A 20,092-nucleotide genomic window follows, 5' to 3' on the forward strand; every position below is an offset into this window, starting at 1 on the left:
TCAAGCACCTTCTGATACACAGTAGAATTCATCGTGGATTCTATGATGGTGAGCTGACCAGGTCCTGCTGCAGCAAAGCAGCCCCAAACCATGACACTTCCACCTCCATGCTTCACAGTTGGTATGAGGTTCTTTTCTTGGAATGCTGTGTTTGGTTTACGCCAAACATGTCCTCTGCTGTTGTGTCCAAATAATTCAATTTTGGACTCATCTGTCCAAAGAACATTATTCCAGAAGTCCTGGTCTTTGTCAACTTTATCTCTGGCAAATGTCAGTCTGGCCTCGATGTTTCTCTTGGAAAGCAAAGGTTTCCTCCTTGCACACCTCCCATGCAAGTTAAACTTGTACAGTCTCTTTCTGATTGTAGAGGCATGTACTTCTACATCAACAGTAGCCAGAGCCTGCTGTAGTTCTCGAGATGACACTTTAGGGTTTTTGGAGACCTCTTTTAGCATCTTGCGGTCTGCTCTTGGGGTGAACTTGCTGGGGCGACCAGTCCTGGGCATGTTGGCAGTTGTTTTGAAAGCCCTCCACTTGTAGACTATCTTCCGGACAGTGGAATGGCTGATTTCAAAATCTTTTGAGATCTTTTTAAATCCCTTCCCAGACTCATAGGCTGCTACAATCTTTTTTCTGAAGTCCTCTGACAGCTCTTTTGCTCTCACCATGGTGCTCACTCTCACTTCAACAGTCAGGAGCACACCAAACTAAATGTCTGAGGTTTAAATAGGGCAAGCCTCATTCAACATGCAGAGTAACGATCTACTAATTATGTGCACCTGGTGTGATATACCTGTGAGAGATCTGAGCCAATTTAAGAGGGAATACATGTGAGGGTGTCCTATCTTTTTCCTCAGTTAGAATAGGCATTTTTGTAGAATGACATTTACAGAAGATCTTGAAAAGACTTTTCTTCAGTTTTCTTTGTTTAGTTGGATTACTTTAATCTCTCTGTATTGTTGAAACGGAGATGAAATAACCTTTTATTAAAAATGTTACAAAAAACCACATGCTTTCAAAGGGTGTCCTAATTTTTTCACATGACTGTATTCCCTTTGCAGATGTAAAGGCAGCTACTAAAGACGCCCCTCTCCCAAACCGAATGAAAACCATATGAAAGCTGCATACAGCCGAATAGGAAAACCCATAGGAAAGGTTTGCACTCCTAGCAGTCGAACTGGAATAGCATACAATAAATCCCCCCCAAGAACGAGACCAAGCTGTATCTGTGTGTCCTGAGTTGCTGCTTATGTGTCCTGTTTCACAGTCTTCTATCTGGTCCCCCTAGGGGAGTGTCCACCAAATGGGGACCTGCATAAATACGGGCGGGTAGCCCTCAGTAAATAGAGATTCTGATTTACCCTTAACACGGTAAATCAGAATCTCTATTTACTGATGGCTACCCGCCCGTATTTATGCAGGTCCCCATCTGGTGGACACTCCCCTAGGGGGACCAGATAGAAGACTGTCAAACAGGACACATAAGCAGCAACTCAGAACACACAGACACAATACATCCCCACAATGCATCATGGTTTCCTCCTCTCTGCCCTGGAGACAACCGAGGAGTAAGGGCAAAGGGAGATCGCTACTATACACCTGGGGACAACAGGACAGAAATCACTACTCAAATATACAATGTCACAACCTTTACAGTAAACATAGACATGTAACACATCCCCAGATAGCTCAGGTCTGAGTGCTTATTATTAGGTGAATGGCACTCAGACTACACGAATACAGTAGAATCGCCATGGAGCCAAAGTCTTTAATTTTAAAAACAGGCTCCATGGCATAGCTATCTGGGTACCTTCACATAACATACAATACAATTCCAAAAGTCCTGAATGATCGGCCGTTCGGTTTATTAACAGCAGAAAAAGATCTATAAAGGTGGTAATTCCACGGGACTTCGGACGAAAAACTGCCCGCCTTTGGTGCACCAAACTGGGCAGATCATTGCTGGCTGCCCGGGGAAGCTCCATAGCACCACTATCGTCTGGCGGCTATGTGCAACAGCGACCACCCAGGGACAGTCAATTAAGCTGCGGTTAAGCACAGCTTCTGGGTGGTCAATTGGAGGCACACGCCAGCTTCCCGGTGGTCGTGCATTCGGCAGTACTTTCAGGTAAAACACAGGGAAACAATGGGACTGTATGGCAGTGAAACAACCGAACAAACAGACGAATGGAGGAAGCAGAAATACAATCCAAAGACAGATGGTTCTGTCACACAGCTCCCTCCTTGTGGAACACTCCGGCAGACCTGGCTTTCATGTCTTTGTAGGGGAAAATCAAGCGTTTCAACATGGGGCCATAGTCTAAAGGAATCAGGCAGGCAACCAGGCTTCTCCAATGCAACGTGGCGGGATTGGTCTCGTCACAGTGTGTATGTAAGAGTGCCTGCATGTGCACAAGCGTGTATGTAAGAGTGCCTGCATATATGACAGTGTGTGTATGTAATAGTGCCTGCATGTATACAAGTGTGTGTATGTAAGAGTGTCTGCATGTGCACAAGCGTGTATGTAAGAGTGCCTGCATGTATGACAGTGTGTGTATGTAATAGTGCCTGCATGTATACAAGTGTGTGTATGTAAGAGTGCCTGCATGTGTACAAGTGTGTGTATGTAACAGTGCCTGCATGTATGTAAGAGTGCCTGCATGTGTGACAGTGTGTGTATGTAATAGTGCCTGCATGTATACAAGTGTGTATATGTAAGAGTGCCTGCATGTGTAAAAGTGTGTGTATGTAACAGTGCCTGCATGTATAACAGTGCATGTATGTAAGAGTGTCTGCATGTGTACAAGTGTGTATGTAAGAGTGTCTGCATGTGTACAAGTGTGTATGTAACAGTGCCTGCATGTATAACAGTGTATGTATGTAAGAGTGTCTGCAAGTGTACAAGTGTGTATGTAAGAGTGTCTGCATGTGTACAAGTGTGTATGTAACAGTGCCTGCATGTATAACAGTGTATGTATGTAAGAGTGTCTGCATGTGTACAAACGTGTGTATGTAAGAGTGTCTGCATATGTACAAGCGTGTGTATGTAAGAGTGCCTGCATGTATGACAGTGTGTGTATGTAAGAGAGCCTGCATGTGTGCAAGTGTGTGTATGTAAGAGTGCCTGCATGTATGACAGTGTGTGTATGTAACAGTGTTTGCATGTGTAAGTGTGTGTATGTAAGAGCGCCTACATGTCTGACTGTGTGTATGTAAGAGTGCCTGCATTGTACAAGTGTGTGTATGTAAAAATGCCTGAATGTATGACAGTGTGTGTATGTAAGCTCCCTCAATATGTGAGGCTATGTGAAAAAGAATGGCTGAATGTATGAAAGTCCAGTATGTGTGTTGTGCTGGCACTAGAAGGTGGCTGTGGCTGCAACACATGACCAAAAAATTGCAGCAAAGCTACATTACATCACAACTAGTAAAAATAAATGGGTCATGTCTCGACAGTCAGAAAAAAAACCAATCTGTTGGACTTTCTGATTATAATTGTAAGAAACCTCCAGGTCACAATGCACATCCATTCATTTTAACTCACTGCATCGTAGCATTGTGTTGCTGTAATATTTGTTTATACGACACATTGTTGGCCAAAAGCACTGTGTAACCTTAAAGGGGTTATCTAATATATTTTTCATCCCCCCCCCCCCCCTTTTTCATTGGTACTGTACTTATTAAATATTGCTTACTGGGCCAGAGGCTGCGCTCCTGGTCCTTATTTGCTCTGGTGTTCCAGGATCATGAACGTATATGTCTGTATGTGTGGTTTGGGGGGTGGGGGAGCCCAGGCACATTCTTTGCACATCGGCTGAATCAAAAGTGACTACCAATATGGCTGCACTTCCTATTGTCTCTTTTGTAAAATTATTTGCTGCAAAAAAAAAAAACAGCACAAAATTCCAGTATCTCTATAAGAAGTCATGCACATGATCTTGCCTGTATTTCCAAGCGCATTTCTCCTTCCCATCAATAGAAAGGGCTGTATGCACAGAATAGGACGTTTTCACATGGATCCGCAAAGAAATACAGATGTGTGCATGGCCTGATAGAAATGAATAGGTCACTGTGCACATGGATGAAAATATGTTCATGCACACAAGGCTGTAGTTTAGTTAAAAAAATAAATAAAATAGAATTACCCAAAGCTAGCTTTTGCTCTAACAATGGTTATTCTGGTGACTGCCAATAACAGGCCGCAGCAGTGACCTACTCTCTTTGCATTACAAAACGTTGTCACATGATGCAAGGGGAGCAGGTCACCGCTGTGGCCTGTGATTGGCTGCAGCAGTCACATTCCCCCCTGTCAACAGATGTTGATCTCAGCGTGGCTGAGAGAGGAAGTGCCAACCCAGGGGCGTCAGACACTAAACCCAGCGGAGAAGACCAGGTAACTATGATCTCCACTGCGGGTTGGCCACTCTGGGGGAGGGGGGTCTGTCTGACATTCGGATAACCCCATTAAGGTACGTGATATAGACCTGTGACAATGTGAATCTACTAAACTTGGTAACAGTAGAGAGATTCACAAAAGGTGAGATTCACATCTATCAGACATTTATGTTCTTGTGATGTTATGGTACAGACATAATATCACAGGAAAGAAAAAAGAGCTGCACGGACATGGTCATGTGAATATGAACCCCTTAGTGACCAGCCTGTCTTTGGCCTTACTGACCAAACGTTTTTCTTTCTTTTTTCATTGTCGCCTTCCAAGAGCTATAACTTTATTTTTCCACTATAGATGGCTTGTTACTGCAGGACAAGTTGCAGTTTTTAATGGTGCCATTTTGGGGTACACATACATTTTTGATTAACTTTGATGAACATATTTCTGGAAGTTTTTAAGTTACAAATTAAACTTTCTTTATTGTCTGGGTCAGTACGATTACAGCAATATCAAATACATATTTTTTTACGTAATACAACTTTAGTGCAATAAAACCAGTTTTTTTAAAAGAAGAAAATCTTTTTGCATCACCGCATACCAAGACACATAATTTTTTTATTTTTCCTTCTATGGAGTTGGGCTTCATTTTTGAAGGATGTCTTATAGTTTTCATTGGTATCATTTTGGGGCAAATTACACTTGTTGATCGCTTGTTATTATGTTTTTTTTGGTGGTGAATAAGAATAAATTAGTAATTCTGGCAATTTTGTTTACGGCGTTCAGCTACATATTTGTGTTGTGTGGGTCATTATGGACATGGCAATACCAAAATGTTTTCATTAAAATATTTCTTTAATTTAATATAAAAAAAAAACTTTTTTAACCGCTTCCGGACCGCCTAACGCAGGATCGCGGTCCGGAGGCGGTCGATTCGATCTTTGTAGACGCAGCCGTGCGTCATCTCGCGAGATGACACACACAGCCAGCCCACGCATGCACATTGCGGGCCGGCAAAAGTTCAAGGAGTATTTCGTCACCAGCCTGCCAGCCAATGATCATCGCTGGCAGGCTGGTGATTTTCAAAAAACCAAATCAGAAGCCATTTAACACTTTATATTTATAAATATAAGGTGTTAAATGGCTTGTGTACTCCTCTGCTGGTCCTTTTTGTTGGTTGGTCCCAGCAGAGGAGCACACATTACTGTAAGTACACACCAAACACTACACTTAGCTACAGATCAACCCCCATCACCTCAATTAACCCCTTGATCACCACTGTCAATCACTAGTGAAAGGGAAAAAAGTGATCAGTGTAAACTGTCACTTTTTTTTTTTCACTAGTATTGACGGTTAGGTTTTAGGATAGTTTAGGCTCCTTTGTTAGGTAGTTTGCGTTGGTTAGCGCCCAGCCCACCGCACCGCAGTCACTGATTCGCTGATTAGCGCATCACTAATCAGCATTGGTACTTTTATAGTATCTGTAATTGATCAGAACTGATCTCAGTCAGATCTATAATAGTATTAGTGTCACCTTAGCTCGCCCTCCACCCAAAACGCAGTGCTTGCCCGATTAGGCCCGATCGGTCGCCCACATGTGCGTTCACCCACGCCCGCCCCAGTGACAAAAAAAATCTTATTTTTTGATCACTGCACAATCACTTTACAAGCGCTGCGGCGATAAAAAAAAATCAGTTTTGATATTTTTTATCAATCGCAGCGGCTTCCGGTACTTCGCTAGCCTCCCATTTGTAAGACAGGCTTGCTTTTTTTCTTGGGTAGTCTCAGGGAATACCCCTAAAATTTTGTTGACCAAATGGCAAATAAGGGGTATTCTTCTGAAGAGGCCTACAGGCTTCTGACCCAGTCGGATGAGGAATGGGAACCCTCATCTGACGAATCCAGCGGGTCAGAATACGAACCTGTAGAAAGCAGTGGCAGTCTAACCCAAAGTTCGGACGAGGAGGTTGAGGTCCCTGATACCACCAGGCGTACCCGGCCCTGTGTTGCTAGACCACAGGTTGCGCAGGATCTGCTTCAAGGGCAGCAGAGTGGGGCTCGCGCTGTCGGATTATGTGGTGAGGCATACACCAGCAGCGCAGCCCATCCTCGACCTAGTACCAGCACTGCCGTACAACATGGTGAAGCGGCGAGCACCAGAAGGGCAGTTGAAGCTGGTACGGTGGCACGTGCAGTAGTTTCCCCGTCGCAGCCACTGCACAGAAAGGCCCATAGAGCCCCTAGAGTCCCTGAGGTGTTGGTAAACCCTGAGTGGCAGCCCCCAACTTCAGCTGCACCAGTAGTTCCCCCTTTCACCGCCCAGTGTGGAGTTTGGGTTGAGACAGCTCAGATCGGATTGGCACTGGGGTTTTTTGAGCTGTTCTTGACTGCGGAGCTCTTGGACTTAGTCGTGGCAGAAACAAATCGTTATGCCACTCAATTTATAGCCACCAATCTGGGAAGCTTTTATGCCCAGTCTTTCTGGTGGAAACCTGTCCAAGTTTCCGAAATTAAAACTTTTCTGGGCCTTCTCCTCAACATGGGCCTAACAAAAAAGCATGATTTGCGTTCATATTGGTCCATGAACCCAATTCATCACATGCCCATGTTCTCTGCTGCCATGTCCAGGAAACGATTTGAGACCATCCTGCGTTTCCTGCACTTTAGTGACAACAGCACCTCTCATCCCAGAGGCCACCCAGCTTTTAACCGGCTCCACAAAATTCGGCCCCTCATAGACCACCTTAACACCAAATTTGCAGATTTGTATACCCCTGAGCAAAACATCTGCATAGACGAGTCCCTTATACATTTTACCGGGCGCCTTGGCTTCAAACAATACATCCCAAGCAAGCGGGCTAGGTATGGGGTCAAATTGTATAAGCTCTGTGAAAGGGCCACAGGCTATACGCACAAATTTCGAGTGTGCCCCTTTTCAGGCATTTGTTTTTAGAACAGATTGGCTGCTGTGGCACCGCGCGACCTAGTCGCCAGGGCTTCCCCCAACGGCTCATTACCACCCGTCTTGCAAGGGGGGAGACGGCTGCCTTGTGTGACGAAGTACTGCTCGCGGTGAAATGGAGAGACAAGCGTGATGTTTACATGCTCTCCTCCATTCACGCAGACACGACAATACAAATTTTGTTCTCTACAGTAAGGCTGGAAGAACAGGATCCTTCCTCAAATTTCAGGAAGAGGTCATCGAGAACCTCAGATTACACAAAAGTCGGTATATGCGGCGCTGCAAGACAAAAAATAAAAACTTCTATAAACTCACTATGCCCATCAGCGAATACCTTAGGGTGTCTTCTTTCCAAAATTGGGTCACTTGTGGGGTATTTATACTGCCCTGGCATTTTAGGGGCCCTAATGCCTGAGAAGCAGTTTGAAATCAAAATGTGTAAAAAATGCCCTGTGAAATCCTAAAGGTGCTTTTTAGAATTTGTGCCCCTTTGCCCACCTAGGCTGCAAAAAAGTGTCACACACGTGGTATCGCCGTACTCAGGAGAAGTTGGGCAATGTGTTTTGGGGTGTCTTTTTACATATACCCATGCTGGGTGAGAGAAATATCTCTCTAAAATGACAACTTTGTATTAAAAAAATGGAAAAGTTGACTTTTAGACAGATATTTCTCTCACCCAGCATGAAATGGGGTCACTTGTGGGGTGTTTCTACTGTCTGTGCATTGTAAAGCCTCAGGAAACATGACAGGTGCTCAGAAAGTCAGAGCTGCTTTCAAAATGCGGAAATTCACATTTTTGTACCATAGTTTGTAAACGCTATAACTTTTGTGCAAACCAATAAATATACACTTATTGCATTTTTTTAAGTCAGACATGTAGAACAATACATTTTGAGAAAAATGTATATAGATATGTAGTTTTATTTGAAAAATGTTACAACTGAAAGTGAAAAAAGTCATTTGTTTGCAAAAAAATCTGTAAATTTTGATTAATAACAAAAAAAAAGGCACCATGCTGATGGGAGTCCGCCCTCTCTGTCACTGCTTACATGCCCGTGGTGTTGTAAGAAAGAAAAGTGCACCACATGGTGACACGCTGGCTGGTGTGATGAGGTCATCATGGACCACACGAGATTTTGAACCAGATCTTCAAGCAATAAGGTGTCTTGCATGTCGTGAGCAAATGGAGCAGTTAAGTATGATTTTTTAGTTTTTTGCACTAATTCAGGTTAATTTGATTCACTACCATGAAGAACGAGGAGAATTTGGCTTCGCAGCTAAGCGACTTTTTCCTGAAACTCGCTTAACACTTGAAGTATCCATGTATTATTAATTCTGGAGCATCTATTCTTATCACTTTATGTGGTGCCATTTCTTTATTACAACTTTTAAAAGTTTGTGAATAAATTGCTATCAGTCTGCATGAAAGATCCATTTCGGTGTTACCAATTTTGGGTGTGAGTTTTACTGTGGCATCACTGATTAGATGGTGTCAGACTCTGCAAAGACAGTTCCCCAACTGGTAATACCTATTTGGAACTTTATTGCAGACTGCAACTGGCAATTCATGTATCATCTTCTAGTTAGAAATCATAGCTAAATGGCTCAACATAGTGTCATAAAAAAGATGCTCCAGAATTGTTATGGCATGAGGAAAGCAAGTATTTTCTAAAACAGACATGTCAGGAGAGGTGGCAGGTCCTGTTCAACATACCAGATGCAGTGTGCCATAATATTATAGTTGAACACCAAATATAAATGCTATAATATCAGTCAGGTCACTCATGCTAGAATGCTATCTGTTGCTTTGTTAACTGGATTTGATTCTGGTTTTTAATATTTACAAAACCCAGTACTAGTGACTAGTAGCTGTTCATGGCTCATTTTGGATTGTTAAGGGTTTCCATGAAGCTAGTCTACAGTTTACTAATGTTATGGCAGTGAGTGTAGAACTACTTACTTAACCAACAGATTTGGCTTTGGGCTACTCCTAAGGGTGTTATTCTGGCAGTCTCCTGGTTTTTACCCTTTAATGCCTATACAGGGATCTGGACTTTGCTGCAGGGGAGATGCTAGGCTTCTACCTCTTGGGAGTAGGTTCAGTGTGGTTAACATCTGACCCTGCGGGTCAGAGACACATCCAGCATGGTATCAGGTCTAAGGTCAGGGCAGGCAGCAACATATCAATATAAGTAAACAGGCACAGGGCAATTCAGGCAGCAGAGGGTCAATACAGGTAAATGGGTTTCTGACCCATTAGGTGAGAAATACATTCAATATGGTATCAAGTCTAAATGGGCAGAGGTTGGTACATGGGCAGACAACAGAACAGCACACCTTCTCAGGAAAGTGTAGCAAGCTAAATGAATCGTATTGCTCAGGCACCTTCCCGATTGGATTGAAGTACTCCAGAGTTGCCAGACATTGGCTGGTGAATATTGAGACACATGTGTGCTGGCCCTTTAAGAGCCAGAGGACGTGCACACGCATGTCCTATAGGTGCAGGAGGGGAGGCCTAGCCAGCAAGGAGGATGCAACCTGTGAGATGGAGCAGAGTGGTCACAGTGGCTGGTCCAAGTGCAAAGGAACAAGTGCTCACAGCAGCCACAGTGAAACAGTGAACAGTAACAGTGAACAATGGGGTTCTCTGAAAGCCAGTCAGAGTACTCCTGGAAGAACTTACATTACAGACAGGGTATGCTCACATTTGTACACCATTTTACATTACAGCATACAATATTGTCAAAAGCTATATACACAGTTATTCTTGTAGTTATTCGGAATAATGAAGATGTTTGCAAATCACCAGAGCACATGCATATATCCTGCAATATTTCAACTTGAATTGTGAATGCAGTTCTGGGAGTATGATGCAGGATATTATGCAGGACCAGGAATGTATTGTATGTATTTTATCATAAAAGTTTCACTTATATTTGTTCTCCACTTAAACAATATATGTTGTTTTATCGTAAAATAATAAAAATAAAAAGGGATTGTGGGGCACTATTGAAAGATTGAATGCTGTTTTATTAGGCAGTAAATTGTTTAGTTGCTTGTTAAGAGCTCATTTGCATCACTTTCTTATTAGGCAGTAAAAACACAATAGTTACATTTGCTTTGAGTCTACGTTGGTGTCATTTCTAAGTTGGTGTCACATTTATCAAATATCTTCTTTTGTCTAGAGATGTCTCAAGTTTTTGTACTCTACCTCCTACTTGAGTGAGATTGCACCTTTCTTTGGAACTTTTAAAATGTTGCAGTTGATGAATTATTATAGCTATAGACTCTTTGGAGCCACATGAAGTACAGTGCTATCTTTATAATATCTGATTTCATTTTTACATTAATCATGGGATAATCCCTTTATTATTCCACTGAAACATGTGGAAATGATTCCCAAGTAGATTTCAGTTAAGAAATGGTTTCCCAAAATCTGTAATATGCTTTTGCCATTCGTTAAAAAAAGAAGCAAATTCTAGAGTTGCTTCACAGTAGGCAAGGCACATGCTTCACAGTAGGCAAGGTGTTCTTTTCTTCATAGGCCTTGTTCTTCCTCCTCCAAACATAGCATTGATCCATGGGCCCAAACAGTTCTAATTTTGTTTCATCAGTCCACAGAACACTATCCCAAAACTTTTGTGGTTTGTCAACATGACTTTTGGCATACTGCAGTCGACTCTTATTCTTTGGAGATACCAAGGGAGTTCTGGCATGGAGGCCTTCATTACGCAGTGTGCGCCTTATTGTCTGAGCTGAAACTTCAGTACCCACATCTGACAAATCTTTTTTCACTACATAATAGCATTTTCAATAGCTGTTTACAGAGAGTTAGTAAGCTCAAACATAATGACAATTGCAATTATACCAGAAATATTTCCTGTTGGCCTAGCAATACCACAGAACGCGATTACTCAGATGTCATGCAGTCATGTTGAACATGGTGTTTGAGATGTAGGCAGCAGGAGGGAGCAGGAGGAGCTGAGCAGACTGATATATAGTTTTATGGGAAAAGATTCCGTAAAATGTGTAATTTATATATTTATATCTGCTCTTTCGGGCTTTGAAGTCAAGGAAGTGGTCCTATCAGTGACTAACAGCCATCTCTCTATGACTGTGTATACAGAGATACCTGTCAACCACTGATAGGACCGCCCCCTTGACTTCAAAGCCCAGAATGAGCAGATATAAATATATAAATTACACATTTTAAGGAATCTTTTCGCATAAAACTATATATCAGTCTGCTCCATAACATGGTGCTTGTAGTTTGCATTGTATTAATATGGTGACAGGTGTCATTTAATGCTGTAGACATCTGACACTACTATATACAGTACAGACCAAAAGTTTGGACACACCTTCTCATTCAAAGGGTTTTCTTTATTTTCATGACTATGAAAATTGTAGATTCACACTGAATTAACACATGTGGAATTATATGCATAACAAAAAAGTGTGAAACAACAGAAAATGTCATATTCTAGGTTCTTCAAAGTAGCCACCTTTTGCTTTGATTACTGCTTTGCACACTCTTGGCATTCTCTTGATGAGCTTCAAGAGGTAGTCACCTGAAATGGTCTTCCAACAGTCTTTAAGGAGTTCCCAGAGATGGTTAGCACTTGTTGGCCCTTTTGCCTTCACTCTGCGGTCCAGCTCACCCCAAACCATCTCGATTGGGTTCATATCCGGTGACTGTGGAGGCCAGGTCATCTGGCGCAGCACCCCATCACTCTCCTTCATGGTCAAATAGCCCTTACGCAGCCTGTTGAAAAATAAATGATGGTCCAACTAAACGCAAACCGGATGGAATAGCATGCCGCTGCAAGATGCTGTGGTAGACATGCTGGTTCAGTATGCCTTCAATTTTGAATAAATCCCCAACAGTGTCACCAGCAAAGCACCCCCACACCATCACACCTCCTCCTCCATGCTTCACGGTGGGAACCAGGCATGTAGAGTCCATCCATTCACCTTTTCTGCGTCGCACAAAGACACGGTGGTTGGAACCAAAGATCTCAAATTTGGACTCATCAGACCAAAGCACAGATTTCCACTGGTCTAATGTCCATTCCTTGTGTTCTTTAGCCCAAACAAGTCTCTTCTGCTTTGCCTGTCCTTAGCAGTGGTTTCCTAGCAGATATTCTACCATGAAGACCTGATTCACACAGTCTCCTCTTAACAGTTGTTCTAGAGTCTGCTGCTAGAACTCTGTGTGGCATTGACCTGGTTTCTAATCTGAGCTGCTGTTAACCTGCGATTTCTGAGGCTGGTGACTTGGATGAACTTATCCTCCACAGCAGATGTGACTCTTGGTCTTCCTTTCCTGGGGCGGTCCGCATGTGAGCCAGTTTCTTTGTAGCGCTTAATGCACTTGGGGACACTTTTAAAGTTTTCCCAATTTTTGGGACTGACTGACCTTAATTTCTTAAAGTAATGATGGCCACTCGCTTTTCTTTACTTACAGTTGTGTTCAAAATTATTCAACCCCCACTGAAATTGAGTGTTTTGGCCAATTTAACATTGATTTTGGTCATTTCAGTCATCTTGTTTACAATTAAATCAAAGAGGCACTTGTAAGTCAAATATAACATAACCTTTATAATGAAATAACCACAAATGTATTTTCTGTGCTCACATCATTATCATTTTTTTTTCAACCACCAAGTGACATTTAATCTTAGTACTTAGTACAACATCCTTTTCCAGTTATAACAGCTTTTAAACGTGAAGCATAGCTTGACACAAGCGTCTTGCAGCGATCTACGGGTATCTTCGCCCATTCTTCATGGGCAAAAGCCTCCAGTTCAGTCACATTCTTAGGCGTTGCAACTGCTTTCTTTAAGTCCCACCAGAGGTTCTCAATCGGATTTAAGTCTGCGATGGCCACTTCAAAATGTTCTAGCCTTTAATCTGCAACCATGCTCTAGTGGACTTGAAGGTATGCTTCGGATCATTTTTCTGTTGAAAGGTCCAACGTCTCCCAAGCCTCAGGTTTGTGACGGACTGCATAAAATTTTCATCCAATATCTCCTGGTACTGAAGACAATTCATGGTACCTTGCACACGCTGAAGCTTCCCTGTACCTGTAGAAGCAAAACAGCCCCAAAGCATGATTGACCCCCCGCCATGCTTCACAGTAGGCAAGGTGTTCTTTTCTTCATAGGCCTTGTTCTTCCTCCTCCAAACATAGCATTGATCCATGGGCCCAAACAGTTCAAATTTTGTTTCATCAGTCCACAGAACACTATCCCAAAACTTTTGTGGTTTATCCACATAACTTTTGGCATACTGCAGTCGACTCTTCTTATTCTTTAGAGATAGCAAGGGAGTTCTGGCATGGAGGCCTTCATTACGCAGTGTGCGCATTATTGTCTGAGCTGAAACTTCAGTTACCCACATTTGACAAATCTTTTTTCAGTTCCTCAGCAGTCACACGGGGACTTTTCTCCACTTTGCGCTTCAGGTAGCGCACAGCAGTTGAAGTCAGCATCTTCTTTCTGCCACGACCAGGTAGCGTTTCAACAGTGCCCTTTGCCTTGAATTTGCAAATGATGCTTCCTAAGGTGTCTCTTGGTATGTTTAACATCTTTGCAATCTTCTTATAGCCATTGCTCTTCCTGTGAAGAGAAATCACTTCTTCCCTTGTCTTCCTGGACCATTCTCTTGACTTCACCATGTTTGGTGCATAATTGGTGCTTATTATGCTTGATTTCTGCTCCTTGACATCCACAGGTGTTTTCAATACCTGATCGAAAACACTTGAATGAACCTCTGTTCTTAAGAGTGGTAGTCTTTAAGGGGTTGAATAATTGTGTCAATGAAGAAATCACAAAAAAAACCATTTAATACTGTATTACAAAAACAACTGATGCCATGTTAGTTGCATTTGGTTCTTTAAAAAGTCCTTGTAAGATTTCATTCTGAACACAATTACAAATGTACACTCAATTCCCTAAAACCCTTTGCAGCATTGGGGGCTGAATAATTTTGAACACAACTGTAGCTGCTTTTTTCTTGCCATAATACAAATTCTATTAGTCTATTCAGTAGGACTATCAGCTGTGTATCCACCTGACTTCTCCACAACGCAACTGAAGGTGTGTCCAAACTTTTGGTCTGTACTGTATATATATATATACACAGTACAGACCAATATATATATATATATATATATATACACACACAGTACAGTACAGACCAAAAGTTTGGACACACCTTCTCATTCAAAGAGTTTTCTTTATTTTCATGACTATGAAAATTGTAGATTCACACTGAAGGCATCAAAACTATGATTTAACACATGTGGAATTATATACATAACAGAAAAGTGTAAAACAACTGAAAATATGTCATATTCTAGGTTCTTCAAAGTAGCCACCTTTTGCTTTGATTACTGCTTTGCACACTCTTGGCATTCTCTTGATGAGCTTCAAGAGGGAGTCACCTGAAATGGTTTTCACTTCACAGGTGTGCCCTGTCAGGTTTAATAAGTGGGATTTCTTGCCTTATAAATGGGGTTGGGGCCATCAGTTGCATTGTGGAGAAGTCAGGTGGATACACAGCTGATAGTCCTACTGAATAGACTAATAGAATTTGTATTATGGCAAGAAAAAAGCAGCTAAGTAAAGAAAAATTAGTGGCCATCATTACTTTAATAAATTAAGGTCAGTCAGTCCTAAAAATTGGGAAAACTTTGAAAGTGTCCCCAAGTGCAGTCACAAAAACCATCAAGCGCTACAAAGAAACTGGCTCACATGTGGACCGCCCTAGGAAAGGAAGACCAAGAGTCACCTCTGCTGCGGAGGATAAGTTCATCTGAGTCACCAGCCTCAGAAATCGCAGGTTAACAGCAGCTCAGATTAGAAACCAGGTCAATGCCACACAGAGTTCTAGCAGCAGACACAGCTCTAGAACAACTGTTAAGAGGAGACTGTGTGAATCAGGTCTTCATGGTAGAATATCTGCTAGGAAACCACTGCTAAGGACAGGCAACAAGCAGAAGAGACTTTGTTGGGCTAAAGAACACAAGGAATGGATATTAGACCAGTGGAAATATGTGCTTTGGTCTGATGAGTCCAAATTTGAGATCTTTGGTTCCAACCACCGTATCTTTGTGCGATGCAGAAAAGGTGAATGGATGGACTCTACATGCCTGGTTCCCACCGTGAAGCATGGAGGAGGAGGTGTGATGGTGTGGGGGTGCTTTGCTGGTGACACTGTTGGGGATTTATTCAAAATTGAAGGCATACTGAACCAGCATGTCTACCACAGCATCTTGCAGCGGCATGCTATTCCATCCGGTTTGTGTTTAGTTGGACCATCGTTTATTTTTCAACAGGGCAATGACCCCAAACACACCTCCAGGCTGTGTAAGGGCTATTTGACCATGAAGGAGAGTGATGGGGTGCTGCGCCAGATGACCTGGCCTCCAGAGTCACCGGACCTGAACCCAATCGAGATGGTTTGGGGTGAGCTGGACCGCAGAGTGAAGGCAAATGGGCCAACAAGTGCTAAGCATCTCTGAGAACTCCTTTAAGACTGTTGGATGACCATTTTAGGTGACTACCTCTTGAAGCTCATCAAGAGAATGCCAAGAGTGCGCAAAGCAGTAATCAAAGCAAAAGGTAGCTACTTTGAAGAACCTAGAATATTACATATTTTCTGTTGTTTCACACTTTTTTGTTATGTATATAATTCCACATGTGTTAATTCATAGTTTTGATGCCTTCAGTGTGAATCTACAATTTTCATAGTCATGAACATAAATAAAACCCTTTGAATGAGAAGGTGTGTCCAAACTTTTGGTATGTACTGTATGTACATAATGTATGCTTATTATATCCATTACACTGCATACTTCCCTTATGGGCTCCCTCTTGTTCTTGGTTACCCATTTCCCCAAAATTGTGGCACTCTTTTTTGTAAGTAAATTGATAACATTTCAATAAAAACAAGTGAAAAAGAAAACAATCTACATATTAGTACAAAAGTAAGTTATTCTGTCCTAGTGCCCAATGTTTTACTGTCTGGGTCTCAGTCAGAAATTTGTATAAAAGCAGATGAAGATTCTACCAGGTTTATTTCTCTCCTCTCTTCAACAGTATAAAACTACAAATTTGCTAATATTATTTTAACTAAGTTAGGTTCCCACTAAAATATGAGGAATATTTCAAATGTTACTGTAACCCCAAGATTCAAGGAACTGAACTGGTTAGCTAGTTCTAAAAAGTGTAAAACAGGACTACCCCCAAAGTTTCTACAACAGAGCATACAAAATACCAAAGAAAACTCTGACCTTGTGCTGCTTCCACATGATTCCTAGTGGCTTCATCTCGTGCTTGGCATGCTTGCCCTCCTGCAGACACTGGTAGCACACAGGGGTACGGCAGTTCAGGCAGTACATGCTGTAGTTCTCAAGTTCATGATCAGTACAGGTGGGGAACTTGCGTATAGACGTGGGTGGCCCTGGGGCAGCAGGTTTTTGGCTGGTACTGGTGGAAGGAGCTAGCTGGGACGGTGGTATGAGCCTGTGCTTGGCAAACGGACCTCTAGTAGGGTGGCATTTCTTCTGACAAGAAGAGCAATAGAGGACATCGCACTGCTCGCACATAACTGCGGCCTCTGATGGGTTGGTGTCACAAAGCTGGCACCTGACATTGGCAGGGTACCCTCCAGAAGCCTCTGCTGCACCACTGTCTTGTGCCCCTTGTAGAGCGCCACGCTCCTGCTGGTATCTCTGGACTATGGTCTCCAGCAGTCGGTTGCGTTGGAAGCCCCGCAGCCCCCTCTCATCCAGGGATGCACTGCGGTGGCACTGTGGACAGGTGATGGAGGAGGAACTACAGATGCTGCCGTGAAGACCTCGAGAGGATGCCCCAGAAGACGCACCTAAGGATGGAGCTGGCGCTGGAGGTAATACCCTCACCCCATTGGGAGACTTAAGGCTCGGGGTGTAGGAGCCATAGCCACTGTCCGTCTCACTGTGAAGGCTCATCTTATCCAGGTGATCCGGGTAATCGTAATCTGCCCCCATAACCAACATGGGGCGAGCAGCATGAGGTAGGTGCTCGCTTTCTGGGGTCTGCACCACGATGGTGCGGGCACAAGGCAGGCAGATGTTGTGTGAGCAAGGCAGGATCAGTGGCTCCCAAAAGAAAGACCCACACACCGGGCATTTTAGCTCTTCCTCCATTGCACAGGTCTTCTCTATCCTCTCACATTCACTGACGTGTCATGGGAGGTTGGAGGAGAGACCTTACAGGATTAGATGAATCAGGGGACCAAGAAATGAAGAAACAGCACTTATATGGATGACAGCAGCACAATGAAAGCAGGGTGGAGAAGAAGCATGGGCAGCCCCTCAAGAGCCCTGGCATCCAGACATGGCAGAGTGAGGAGCACAGGCTGAAGGAAGGTGGATGTAGTCAGTGCAGGCAGCAACTCCCTTGTTCTTCTCCACACGCCTCCTCCACAGACAGAATGGACGCTGCTCAGCACCACACTCCAGTGGACAGCGCCTTCCACTCACCTCGCCTATGCCAGGAGCTGCCAGGCTGCCCACTGTCAAGCCCTGTCACCCTGATCTGCCAGGAGGGGCTCAGAAAACCAGCCAGCCAGGCAATGAGGAGTACAGCTGTTGTGGTTTGGCTGGCAGGACAGATCAGAAAAGGAAAGGAGGAGAGAGAGAGAGAGAGAGAGAGAGAGAGGAGGAGGAGGGATCTTGCTGGGGGAAGAAAAATAAAGAGGAGGGGGAGCAAGAATGAATTGCTGCTAGCAAATACATGCAGGGCTTGCTACACATATCAAGTAGGAAATACGGATTTGTGCCCAGTCAATTACAAATAGCAGGGTTTATCAGTCTCAAGCTTACATGGGCCTGATTGGGGGGGGGGTGCAGTGCCATATGGTAATATTTTTCTTGCTACATCAGCAATGTAAAGGGAATTAGGCAATGCATAAGGAGAAAATAGAATCAGGAATAAATATCAATATTTCTGAAAATAAATATTTCCTGTTATTTACCTAACACCGATATATTCTACAGAATGGATCCAGGTCTCACCCCTATACATTATGCCTAATAACAGAGGAAGTCAATGAACTTATCAGTATTTATGTTCTAGTCTTGGAGAAAAGTTTGTCCATCTCCTATAAAGTGCACTGGGTGAGGTTCTCCACAGCATATGACACTGTATGTTTGGTAAGTATATACAATTATTACAGTGTTATCAGGTTCTATACCAGCAGATTCCCCTTTCCATCCCTTGCCAGTCTGCCTTAAGCAGATTGATGTTCTCTCTGACCCACAAGGGATTTGGAGAAGCTCATAAAATGAAAATCCTAGTTTCGTCATTTAAAATGGTTTCTTTATTAACCTATCCAATGAAAATCTTGTTCAGCGGCGTAGTATGTTACTCCACTCATCCATTTACAAACAAGCCCAACCTCCCCTGGTGTATGCATTCTGATTGGTCTTTCTGTAAGAAGCCCATCAAGTGCTTTGCTCACTTGCAGGGTGACATCACTTTACTCACAAACACAGAGATACAGACCCCCTCCTCTCAGGGAGCTTAAAGATTTCATGTAAGCCATGAGCAGGATTATTTAACATGTTTAATTCTACGCTTTAAGCTCACAGAATGATTTCATGGTTTGACAATCCGGAAACCTAGTATTTTCATTTATATGTACTATAATGCAGAAAAATATACTTACCACAAAATCATTGTATGTCCTAGCTTGAGATTAGAAAGTAGCACAATATTTGTCACTAAATTGTACTGTACTGCATAGTATTATAAAGGTAAAATCACTAGTGTTGATTGAGCACTAAAGTGCTCGGGTGCTCTGGCCGAACACATGCTCGGGTGCTCTACCAAGCAACCAAGTATAATGGAAGTTAATGGGAGAAGCCGAGCATTAAACCAGGCACCCCCTGCTCTGAAGAGGGGAGGGTGCCTGGTTTATAGGGAAAGGTCTGAAATTGATGGAAACACCACCGAAATGGTTTGGGAACAACATGGGGAGGATGTCTGGCTGCATCTTGGACTCCCAGGTCGCTGCTGGGAACAATGTTGTCCGAGTAGTACACCACTTTTACAGACTGAAGATAAAATCAAATTTTAGAGGAAAAATTGTTAGGAAACATTCTTTCCTGTATATTTACTTGTATATAAAGTGCAAGTGCTGCCAAAAATTACAAGGAAGAGGCACTCAGATACAAGGCACTGAGGGGATCATTGGGGACACTGACACGGTCTGCCATGTATTCCTTCACCATCTTCCAAAATGTTTCCCTCTTTGTGACACTAGGCCACGCATCAGGGTGAGGGTGCTGGCGGGGTGTCATGAAACTGTCCCAGGCTTTGGAGAGTGTTGCCCTGCCTCCTTGGTTGGCCAAGGAAGTATGGACTCTGCAGCCAGCGTTGTCAGATGGAAATTATCGTAGCAATTTTTCAACAAGGATCTTCTGGTATTGCACCATTTTGCTTGTCCTCTCCACCAGAGGAATGAGAGATGAGAAGTTCTCTTTGTAGCGGGGTTAAGAAGGGTGAACAACCAGTAATCCGTGTTGTCTAAAATTCGTATAACGAGCGGATCGCAGGAAAGGCAGCCTAACATGAAGTCAGCCATGTGTGCCAGAGTACCAACAGGCAAGACTTTGCTGTCGTCATCAGTAGGATCACTCTCAATCTCCTCATCCTCTTCCTCCTCTTCTGCGCATCCACGCGGAACAG

The 20,092-nt window shown here is 43.1% G+C and overlaps 1 protein-coding gene across 1 annotated transcript in view; it reads right to left on the bottom strand.

The window, feature by feature from the left end:
• Positions 1–17,547, bottom strand: part of TRIM67 (tripartite motif containing 67) — a 173,537-nt gene extending 155,990 nt beyond the window's left edge. The window contains exon 1 of the mRNA XM_044291206.1: positions 16,651–17,547. Coding sequence (XP_044147141.1) covers positions 16,651–17,547 — 897 coding nt within the window. The remainder of the gene's footprint in view (positions 1–16,650) is intronic.
• Between the last annotated feature and the right edge of the window lie 2,545 nt (positions 17,548–20,092).

Source organism: Bufo gargarizans, chromosome 4 (assembly GCF_014858855.1).
Source record: "Bufo gargarizans isolate SCDJY-AF-19 chromosome 4, ASM1485885v1, whole genome shotgun sequence".
Lineage (NCBI taxonomy): Eukaryota > Metazoa > Chordata > Amphibia > Anura > Bufonidae > Bufo > Bufo gargarizans.